The 12,040-nt window shown below is 41.9% G+C and overlaps 1 protein-coding gene across 1 annotated transcript; it reads left to right on the forward strand.

The window, feature by feature from the left end:
- The first annotated feature begins 9,458 nt into the window (after nucleotides 1-9,458).
- Nucleotides 9,459-11,078, forward strand: LOC101670922 (uridine 5'-monophosphate synthase-like). The gene is given in 2 exon segments (XM_013057491.2): nucleotides 9,459-10,518; nucleotides 10,520-11,078. Coding segments are annotated over 2 exon segments (1,425 nt in total). The 5' UTR covers nucleotides 9,459-9,466; the 3' UTR covers nucleotides 10,893-11,078.
- Nucleotides 11,079-12,040: the final 962 nt, after the last annotated feature.

Genomic DNA, 12,040 nt, shown 5'->3' on the forward strand with positions numbered 1-12,040 from the left:
AGGAAGAGACCAGGACTGGGAATGTGGAGGAACACGAGCAACGCTTCAGAGCTGCTCCAGGCGGTTCACCTGATACACAGTCAAGCCTGGACTTCTCTGAACTGTCAGAAGAAATAGAGACTCGAGGGAGAGATCTGGCAGGCAAGCCAGTAGCCTCCGCCTCTCTCTCCTCCAGGCACACCAGCTAGGCTTTGAATAAGATATTTGCTCTAGCCAGTAGGAAGCCTGTGGCCTCATTGGTTCTTTGAAGAACGGGGAGAGAAAATGTAGACAAAAGATTCATACTTTCCCCTTTAAATAATGTTTTCCACACAAACACTCAACTTACAGTATTCAAATCTTTGGAAGCTTGATCTTTGGAAAATTCCCTCTCACCAAGCTCCCTGGCTATTTCTAAGTGGTCTTCCTGTCGAGGTTTCAGGATGATCAAAGCCCCCATCTACCCACCTGTCAGGCCACCCAAATGCTGCCCTCTAGAGGACACTTGTCTGCTGGGCACAGCTGTCCTTGGCCATTGGCTTCCTCTGCCAGCTTCACTCTGACCTGGAGGAAGGGGACCCTCTTCTCCCCTTCAGCACTGTGGCCAAAGGACAGCTTAGGTTCTCCCCCAAATCTCTCACAGCACAAAAGTGAAGGAGGTTTTTCCAGAGGGCTGGATGTAATGGAAGTAAGTAGCCCCTCTGACCAGTCTTGGATGTGGTGGAATCCGCAGACATCAGACCCCTCAGGGGCCCATGTGACTGGGCTGGCTTAATTCCTTCCCACCCCCAGCCCCCAGGGAGGAGGCTTTTTACCCTTGTCCCTCAGTGTAAGGCCCACCTCCCCACTCTACAGGTAGTAAGTAGCCAGCCTTGCCCTCTGCAGCATTCGCCATAAGATGCCACACACAGTTCCGCAAGTGGGGTCCAACAGAGCTGAAGGGACTAGTCAAGTTCAGATCTTCAGCCCAAACCACCCCCCCCCACCTGCCACCAGTCCTTTTTCTTCACCCTAGTGCCATGTGGCTTGAAACTGTGGCTCAGAGCTCCAAAGGAACAAACAACAGTTCTGGGGACGCCATTAACCTAAAGTTGCACAGAGCAAAGTAACATTTCTCTCCAAAAAGTCCCCACATCTGGGAGACTGGGAGACACAGCTCTGATAAAAGATACAAAAGTCCCCTCCTTTTTAAGTGTTATACAACACACACACACATACATATACATATACATATACATATACATATACATATATACACACACCAGTGTTTTGTTTTTTATTTATCCTGAAAGATAGTCTCTTTTTCTGGTCTGGGATAGGACTCTTCACCTCACCCTCTGAGATTCTGTTCAGGTTTGGCCCCCAAGAGTGAGGGGGTGGGCCCTGCCTTTCTGTTTGCACTGGGCCTGATGACTTCCCAGAGCAGAGGGCAGTCTGTCCCAGAGGCCCGCCCAAGCCTCCATTCCAGCAGTCAGAAACTGCTTATGACATGAAATTTTTCTGGGTTGCAGAAGTCTGAAAGCTCCATCTCTGCCAGTGTGGTCAGGAAAGGCTGAGGGGGGTAGGAGTATACGGGTTTGGTGGTATTTTTATGGTTTAGGCAGCAGTTATAACTGGGATCTCTTTCTCCTCCCGCTCCCTGCCCCCCACCCCCCCACCTGAAGGGGCCTGGGCTGATCAGAGGAGGAGTCATGAGCAGCCTCTGGCCTCAAAGAACACTTTGGCATCTGTCTCCCTGTGGCCTGAGGTGCAAAGTTGCAGTGAAACATGGACCCCTCCAAGCGTGTGCCCGGCCAACTTCAGCTGCTGTGTGAACATTTCTTAACATTCCTTCTATTCGTGTCCCAGGCACAGAAAATTTAGGAGCACTTAGACAAACATTTGCCATTTCCAAGAGAGTTCCCTTGACATGTTGCTGACTGTTACATCTGTGATCCTGACAAGAGAAAAGGAGAGTTTTTGTTCAGCCAGACTGGGATACCAACCTGCTGGGAGACCTATGTAGGGCCTATCTCTCTGGTTCCCAGCAGCCCAGCAAGAGTTCTTTTTGAGCATATATGATCTCCTCGTGTGAGGCCCACTCGTGGCTAACTCAGGATCCATGCAGCAGGTCATGGGATTGGTAGTAGCAAGCAGCATTAAACAATAGTGACAATATAGATGGGGAAACTTCCGCATGGATCACTGATGGTAACAGAAGTGTTATTTCGTTAAACTTTGACTTGAGTTATGCACGTTTGTGCAGGCGTGCACCAGAACACAATAAAATACACATAAACACACACAAAAAATGTACCTGTCACTGCAGATCACAATCGTGAATATCTGTAAGCCAGTGTCATAGGCCACTTTGACTCCTTACTTGTTTTCAAAGAGCGTGGGGTTGGAAGAAAAGTGCAGCACTCCATTTCATTTGTTGATTATTCTTCTCCCAGCCAATTTATTTTCTTGCATCATCCCCCCAAAAGTAGGCTTGCCTTTTTTTATACCCTATTTAAAAACCTCGTTAGATCAAAAGAAGTAAGATTGGGGGTTTTGGGGAGCACCTGAGCAATTAGAATCAAGGTACTCTTTGATCACCTGAAGAGCCAGGGGGAAGTGTTGTGTGCAGACCAGGCAGCTAATGCCTGTGGGGCCCTCGCAGCGAGGTTCTGTAGAGGCCTGCAGAGCAGTAATGGCTGTTACATTTAATAAGTTAATAACTAATAATGAGGATATCTTTGAATGATTCTCTTGGTGTCTCATGGTGATATCTATTACTAAAACATCTAATAACACGAAAAAAGAAAACCCAAGGGTAAATGATTGTAGACATGATCATTTTGCATGAACTTTGCTATGTGACCTCTGTGCCCTATGACACTAAATATAACTGCCCTTCAGAAATGTTTCTAATTCTTCTTAAAATGCTTGTTGCCAGGGAATTCAAATGGTACCATTATTAACTACCTGTTAGGTGCCAGATAGTGCCTCATTACCTAATTCTCTCACTTGGGCATTGTTATCCCCATTTTACAGATGTGGAAACTGAGGTTTTGAGAATCAAGTGACTTGCCAAAGGTCTGGGACTAGTAAATGCCAAAACTGGGATTTGAATCCTGGTTTCAAAGCTCTAGACCCAGAGGAAACCTCCCTGTTTTTAGATAGTGATTGATACTTTTCATCTCTGGGAAATTTTCTCTTCTGAAGCTATTAGTTGAAGTTCAGAAGAAATGAGTACAAGAAGATTCCAGAAGAACTATATACCATCACCACCACCAAGTAGGATTTATTCCAGGTATGCAAGTCTGCTTGAACATTTGAAAATAAATGTAATTTACTGTATCAATAAACTAAAGAAAAAAATCATGCCAATTAGTTCAGAAAAAACATTTGGCAAAATAGAATACCTATTCATAATTAAAAATGCTCAGCAAGTTAGAAACAGGGGGCAATGGCCTGAACTTGATAAAGAAGCATTTATATGAAATCTGCTAGCAATATCAGACTTCGTGGTAAAGAACTAAATGCTTTCCCCTAAAATCAGGAATGAGGTGAGAATGTCGACTCTTGCCACTTTATTCAGGATAGTACTGGAAGTTCTAGCTAGGGGCAGTAAGTCAAGAAGACATACATATTTGAAAGGAAGAAATAAAATTGTCCTTATTTGCAAATGACATAATTTTCTATATAGGAAATTCCAAATAATATATAAAAAATTCTTAGAACTAAGAATATTCAGCAAGATCACAGGATCCAGGATCAATACACAAAATCAATTATATTTTGGGACACCTGAGTGGCTCAGTTGGTTACCTTGACTTCAGGTCAGGTCATGATCTCAAGGTTGTAAGATTGAGCCCTGCGTTGGGCTCTGCCCTCAGCGGGGAGTCTACTTGAGATTCTCTCTATCCCTCTCTTTGCCTCTCCCCCCAACCCCATCAGATAAAGAAATAAATCTTTAAAAAAGATCAGTTAAATTTCTATATACTAACAATGAACACATGGAGACCAAAATTAAAAACACAATACCATTTACAATCACTCCAAAGAAAATGAAATGCTTACATGTACATTTAAAAAAATATGGGGCCATCTGGGGGGCTGAGTCGGTTAAGCACCCAATTTATTTATTTATGTCCTCCCCGATCTTCCATTTTATTTTATTTTATTTTAATTATTATTTAAAAATTATTTTTATTAACATATAATGTATTATTTGCCCCAGGGGTACAGGTCTGTGATTCATCAGTCTTACACACTTCACAGCACTCCCCATAGCACATACCCTCCCCAGTGTCCATAACCCAACCACCCTCTACCTACCCCCTCACCTCCCAGCAACCCTTAGTTTGTTTTGTGAGATTAAGAGTCTCTTATGGTTTGTCTCCTTCCTGACCCCAGCTTGTTTCATTTTTTACTTCCCTTTCCCCCACAATCCCCCACCCTGCCTCTCAAATTCCTCATATCAGAGAGATCATATGGTAATTGTCTTTCTCCTATTGACTTATTTCGCTCAACGTAATATCCTCTAGTTCCATCTGCATCACTGCAAATGGCAAGGTTTCATTTCTTTTGATGGCTGCATAGTATTCCATTGTATGTATATACCACATCTTCTTCATCTATTCATCTGTTGATGGACATCTAGGTTCTTTCCACAGTAAACACCCAATTCTTGATCTCAGCTCAGGTCTTGATCTCATGGGTTCAGCCCTGCATTGAGCTCCACACTGAGCATAGACAAAAACAAAACAAAACAAAATATGTATAGAGTCTCTATGAAATGCTGATGAAAGAAAGACTATTTAAATAAATTGGAGAGACATATTGTGTTTATGGATGGGAAGACTCAATGTAGTAAAGATGTCAGTTACGTAATTTCTATTACAATTTCAGCAGTTATTTGTAGATATAGACTGGCATATTCTTGAACTTACACAGAGAGAAAGAGACCATAGGATAGCCAAACCCATCTTGACAAAGAGGAATAAAGTGGGAAGAATCCATGTGATAATAAGTCTTCTATATAACTACAGTAATCAAGACAGTGTGATAATGTCAGAGATAGGAACATCAAAACATAGACCAATGAACAGATAGGGAACCCGGAAATCAACCCACACAAATTAGTTCAGCTGATATTTAATAAAAGTGCAAAAGTATTTCAATGGAGGAAGGGTAACCTTTTCAGCATGTGGTTCTGGAGTGATTGGACAACCACAGGCAAAAAAAAAAAAAAATGAGCTTTGACCTAAACCTCACACTTTATTAAAAAAGTTAACTCAAAATGAATATTGGAATTATATGTAAAATATAAAATTATAAAAATTTGAGAGAAAAATAGAAAAAATAGAAAATCTTTGGAATCTAGGACTAGGCAGAGAGTTCTTAGTATTGACACCAAAGGATAATCCATAGAAGGAAAAATGGACAAATTCTATCTCATTAGAATTAAAAAGTCTTGTTCTGCAAAAGCCTATATGAAGAGGATAAAAAGACAACCTATAGCCTGGGAAATAATCTTTGCAGACCACATATCCTGTTAAGGAATCTCACATTTCAATGGTAAAAATAGAAACAGTGTAATTAGAAAATGGCAAAATAGAATAGAGATCCCAGAAATAAATCCACACGTATATGGTCCATTAATTTAGGACAAAGGAGGCAAGAATATACGACGAGGAAAGGACAGTTTCTTTACTAAGTGGTGCTGGGAAAGCTGCACAGTCACATGCAAAAGAATGAGACTGGATCCCCATCTTCCACTGTCTTATACCACACACTAAAATCAACTCAAAATGGATTCAAGACTTGAACATAAGACCTGAAACCATAAAACTGGAAGAAAGAAGGTAGTAAGCTCGTTGACATTAGTCTTGGTAACGAGTTTTTGAATTTGACACCAAAACAAAGGCAACAAAAGCAAAACTAAACAAGTAGGGCTACATCAAATTGAAAAGCTCTGCACAGCAAAGGAAATCATCAATGAAATGTAAAGGAAACCTATTAAATGGGAGAAAATATTTGTAAATAATCTTATAAGGGGCTAGTATCCAAAATATACAAAGAGCTTGTAATACAACTCAGCAAAACAAAACAAAAACCCCAATTTGATTAAAAAAAATAGGCTAACAGTATCTGAATAGATATTTTTCCAAAGAAGGCATATAGATGGCCAACAAACACGTGAAAAGATGCCTAACGTCGGGGCATCTGGGTGGCTCAGTGGGTTAAAGCCTCTGCCTTCGGCTCAGGTCATGATCTCAGGGTCCTGGGATCGAGGATGCTTCCCTTCCTCTCTCTCTGACTGCCTCTCTGCCTACTTGTGATCTCTGTCTGTCAAATAAATAAATAAAATCTTAAAAGAAAACATGCTCAATGTTACTAATCATCAAGGAAATGCAAATCAAAACCACAACGCCCTCACACCTGTCGTGATGGCCGAAATAAAAAAGATAAATAACAGTGTTGGTGAGGATGTGGAGAAAAACGAACCCTTGGGCACTATTGGGAATATAAATTGATGCAGCCACTATGGAAAACAGTATGTAGGTTTCTCAAGAAATTAAAGGTAGAGCCATCATATGATCCAGCAAGTCCACTTCTAGGTATTTATCTGAAGAAAACAAAAACACCAACTTGAAAAGATCTCTGCACCTCCATGTTCACTGCAGCATTATTTACAATAGTCAAGACATGGAAACAACCCAAATGTTCATTGATGGGTGAATTAAAGAAATGCATATATGTATGTATATACATACACACGCAAAAAGAGTTGTTATACAGCCATAAAAAGATGAAATCTTGGGGCACCTGGGTGGCTCAATGGGTTAAGCCTCTGCCTTCTGCTCAGGTCATGATCTGGGGTTCTTGGGATGGAGCCCCAGATCGGGCTCTCTGCTCAGTAGGGAGCCTGCTTCCCTCTCTCTCTCTGCCTGCCTCTGTGATCTCTGCCTACTTGTTCTCTCTCTCTCTCTGTCAAATAAATAAATAAAATATTTGAAAAAAAAGATGAAATCGTGCCATTCATGGCAATATGGATGGACCTTGAAGTCATGATGCTAAGTAAAATAAAGACAAATACCATGTGACCTCACTTATGTGGATTCTAATAACAAAAAATAGGCACATAAATACAGAGAACAGACTGGTAGTTGCCAGAGGCTTGGGGTTGCGGGGAGGGTGGATGAAAGGGGTAAAGAGAATCAAAAGGTACAAATTTCCAATTATAAATAAGTCCTAGGGGGGCACCTGGGTGGCTCAGTGGGTTAAAGCCTCTGCCTTCGGCTCAGGTCATGATCCCAGAGTGCTGGGATGGAGTCCCGCATCGGGCTCTCTGCTCAGTGGGGAGCCTGCTTCCTCCTCTCTCTCTGCCTGCTTCTCTGCCTACTTGTGATCTCTGTCTGTCAAATAAATAAGTAAAATCTTTAATAAATAAATAAATAAATAAATAAGTCCTGGGGAGGTAATGTACAACATGATGACTATAATTAATACTGCATTGCACATTTGGAAATTGCTAAGAGAGTAAATCTTAAAAGTTCTCATCACAAGAAAAAAATTCTGTATAATGGTGATCGATGTCTTGGTTATCATTTCGCAATATATCAAATTATGTTGTACACCTGAAACTAATGTATTACAATTATTCCTCAATTAAAAAAAAAAAGGCAAGGGAGTACTTGGTTAAGTGTCTACCTTCAGCTCAGGTCGTGATTCCAGGGTCCTGGGATCGAGTCCTGCATCGGGCTCCCTGCTAAGTTGGGGGGGACTGCTTCTCCTTCTCCCTCTGCTGCTCCCCTTGCTTGTGCTCTCTCTCTCTTTGTCAAATAAATAAATAAAATCTTTTTTTTTAAAAATAAAAATAAATAAATAAATAAATCTGGCGTCCCTAAATAAATAAAATCTTTAAAAAAAAAAAAGACAGGGGTGTCCTGGCTGGCTCAGTCAGTACAACATACGATGCTTGATCTCAGTGTTGTAAATTTGAACCCCAAGCTGGGCCTAGAGATTTTTTTTTTTAAAAGCAAAAAAAAAAAAAAAGGGGGCGCCTGGGTGGCTCAGGGGTTTAAGCCTCTGCCTTCAGCTCAGGTCATGATCTCAGGGTCCTGGGATCGAGCCCCACATCGGGCTCTCTGCTCAGCGGGGAGCCTGCTTTCCCCTTTCTCTCTGCCTGCCTCTCTGCCTACTTGTGATCTCTCTCTGTCTATCAAATAAATAAATAAAAATCTTTAAAAAAAAAAAGCAAAAAAAAAAAGAGGACAAAAGGCATGAACAGACATTTTTGCTGAAGAGGATATACAGATGGCAAATAAGCACATGAAAAAATGTTTAACATCAATAGCCATCAGAAATATACAAATTAAAACCATAGTGAGATAACACCATACACCTATGAGAATGACTAAAATAAAAAATAGTGACAACACCAATTGCTGGCAAGGTTGGGGAGAAATTGGGTCACGCCTGTGTAGCTGGTAGGAAGGTAAAAGGGTGTAGGCATTGTGGAAAGAGTTAGACAATTTCTTCCAAAATTAACATTCTGCTACCAAACAACTCAGCAGTTGTACTCCTGGTTATTCACCCCAGTAAATGAAAATCATGTTTACCAAAAAACAAAAACAAAAACTAAAAAACCTTGTAGAAGAATGTTCATAGTAGTTTTATTCATAATAGCTAAAAACTGGAAGTGGCTCAGATGTCCTTCAGTGGTTGAGTGGTTAAACAAATTGTGGTATATCCATAGCAAGGAATCCTACTCAGCAGGGAAAAGGAATGAACTACTGATACACAAAACAACTTGGATGTGGCTCCAGAGAGTTGTGCTTAGTGAAAAAAGCCAATCTCAAAAGCTTACATACTGTTAGAGTCCGTTTATATAAGATATTTGAAGTGACAACATTTTAGAAGTAGAGAAAATGGGGAACCTGTGGGGCTCAATTGGTTAAGCATCTGACTCTTGATTTCAGCTCAGGTCATGATCTTGGGGTTGTGAGACTGAGCTCCACATTGGGCTCGGCCCTCACCGTGGAGTCTGCTTTAAGATCCTCTCTCTACTCGCCCCCCACCCCCATCCTCCAAAAGAGAAGTGGAGAACAGATCACTGGTTACATGGGGTTGGGGACTGGATTGGGGGAGATGTGGGTGTGGGTACATAGGGATCCTGGTGATAGAATTGTTCACTATCTTCTCTGGTAACGTGTACGTGAGCTTACACAGGTGATAAAATTGTGTAGAACTAAACACACTACACACAAAGGAATATAAATAAAAGTGCGGAAATCTGAATAAGATTGGTGGGGTTGACTATATCAAGGTCAGTATCCTAGCTGTGATATTGCACTGTACTTTTGTAAAATGTTACCCCTTGGGGTAATTAGGAAAAGCACTCTGGGATCTCTCTGTATTATTTCTTACAACTACATTCGAATCTATAATGATCTCAGTAAAAGACTTCCATTAAAAACAAAAAGATGGAGAACAGGCCCGGGAGCTCGTGGAGATGGCAGCCGCGGAAGCAGCTTTGGGGTCGTTGATCACGGGTCTGTACGACGTGCAGGCTTTCAAGTTTGGGAACTTCGTACTGAAGAGCAGGCTCTCTTCCCCTGTGTACATCGATCTGCGTGGCATCGTGTCTCGACCGCGTCTTCTGAGTCAGGTTGCTGATATTTTATTTCAAACTGCCCAAAATGCAGGAATCAATTTTGACACCGTGTGTGGAGTACCTTATACAGCTTTACCATTGGCTACAGTTATCTGTTCAACCAACCAAATTCCAATGCTTATTAGAAGGAAAGAAACAAAGGATTATGGTACTAAATGTCTTGTAGAAGGAGCTGTTAATCCAGGAGAAACCTGTTTGATCATTGAAGATGTCATTACCAGTGGATCTAGTGTTTTGGAAACTGTTGAGGTTCTTCAGAAGGAGGGCTTAAAGGTCACTGATGCCATAGTGCTGCTGGACAGAGAGCAAGGAGGCAGAGACAAGTTGCAGGCGCATGGGATCCATCTCCACTCAGTGTGTACATTGTCCAAAATGCTGGAGATTCTTGAGCAACAGAAAAAAATTGATGCAGAGATGGTTGAGAGAGTGAAGAGATTTATTCAGGAGAAGGTTTTTGTGGCAGCTAATCACAATGATTCACTCCTTCCTATAAACAAAGCTCCTGGAGAACTCAGCTTTGGTGCACGTGCAGAGCTGCCTAGGATTCACCCAGTTGCGGCGAAGCTTCTCCGGCTTATGCAGAAGAAAGAGACCAATCTCTGTCTGTCTGCTGATATTTCCGAGTCCAGAGAGCTGTTGCAGCTAGCAGATGCTTTAGGACCCCGCATCTGCATACTCAAGACTCATGTGGATATTCTGAATGATTTTACTCTAGATGTGATGAAGGAGTTAACGGCTCTGGCAAAACGCCATAAGTTCTTAATATTTGAAGACCGGAAATTTGCAGATATAGGAAACACAGTAAAAAAACAGTATGAAGGTGGTGTCTTTAAAATAGCTTCTTGGGCAGATCTGGTCAATGCTCATGTGGTGCCAGGCTCGGGGGTTGTGTGGCCTGCCTTTGCAGTGGGGATGCCTGCTCATTGCGGAGATGAGCTCTGCTGGCTCCTTGGCTACAGGCAGCTACACAAAAGCCGTGGTTAGAATGGCAGAGGAGAATCCTGAATTTGTGCTTGGTTTTATTTCTGGCTCCCGAGTAAGCATGAAACCAGAATTTCTTCACTTGACTCCAGGAGTTCAGTTAGAAGCAGGGGCGGATAATCTTGGCCAACAGTACAACAGTCCACAAGAAGTTATTGGCAAACGAGGTTCTGATATCATCATTGTAGGCCGGGGCATAACATCAGCATCCAATCGTCTGGAAGCAAATGAGTTGTACCGAAAAGCTGCTTGGGAAGCTTATTTGAGTAGACTTGGTATTTGAGTGTCTGGGATACATTGTTGTGAAGACCTTGAAGCTACATGGTCTCCTGAGATGCACTGGCTTGAAATAACAAGCAACACTTAATGGGTTGGATTCTTTCATGGGTTCTGTGTTGGAATGACTTCTGGATATCTCACAGTCTTTAGGAAATACCGAATGATGAATAATCACTGCATTGTTACTGTAAAAAAAACAAAAAGCAAAAAACCAAAAACCAAAAAACCAAAAAGATGCTGGGACATCTGCGTGCCTCAGTTGGTTGAGGGTCTGCTTTTGGCTCAGATTGTGATCTTAGGTCCTTGGGATGGAGTTCCATGTTGCGGTCCCAGCTGCGCGAGGTCTCTGATTGTCCCTTTGCCTCTCCCCACACTTGTGTTCTCTCTTTCCCTGAAATAAACAAATAAAATCTTTAAAAAAAAATGCTGGGGCACCTGGGTGGTTCAGTCGGTTAAGTGGCTGCCTTCAGCTCAGGTCACGATCCCAAGGTCCTGGGATCGAGCCCCACATCGGGCACTCGGCTCAGAGGAGAGCCTGTTTCTCCCTCTCCCTCTGCCTGCCTCTCTGCCTACTTGTGTTCTCTCTGTGAAATAAATAAATAAGATCTTTAAAAAAAAAAAAAAGGGAGATGCCAGAATTTGGATCCTTGATTTTTAAGGCAAAGGGTGTTTCAAGACCTCTTTGCATTTCTGGCATGGGGAGCAGAATTTGCGACCCCAAGATATGTGTCCTTGGTATAAGATTATTTTCAAGAAACTGCAAACACAGGAGAAGCTCTGAAAACTAAGTATAAATTACCCGTTTGTAAGACACATTTAGGTGTATAATAGAAATCTTCCATTTGTCAGGGTGTCTCCCTTGCTGTACCAGGAACGGGATGACTCAGGCTCTAGGAACTCTTACCAATGGAGGAGGCGAAGGCTTACATCTGCATAATAACCTTACCCTTGTTTTCCGCGCTTTTCCTGGTAACCTCCCTTAACCGGCTCCCCACTCCCCAACATGTTCATTTGTCTTTCACTTGTCAACTGAAAAAAAAAAAAGAAAGCCAACCTCAGCATAGTTTAGTAAATGCTTAAATCATTGTCTTATTGAGGACTATAGCCTGGGCGACAGTATTTTAGATTGTCCCAAAAGATCTGCTGTGAAGC

Source organism: Mustela putorius, unplaced genomic scaffold, assembly GCF_011764305.1.
Source record: "Mustela putorius furo isolate JIRA1106 unplaced genomic scaffold, ASM1176430v1.1 tig00003836_pilon_pilon_pilon, whole genome shotgun sequence".
Taxonomy (NCBI): domain Eukaryota; kingdom Metazoa; phylum Chordata; class Mammalia; order Carnivora; family Mustelidae; genus Mustela; species Mustela putorius.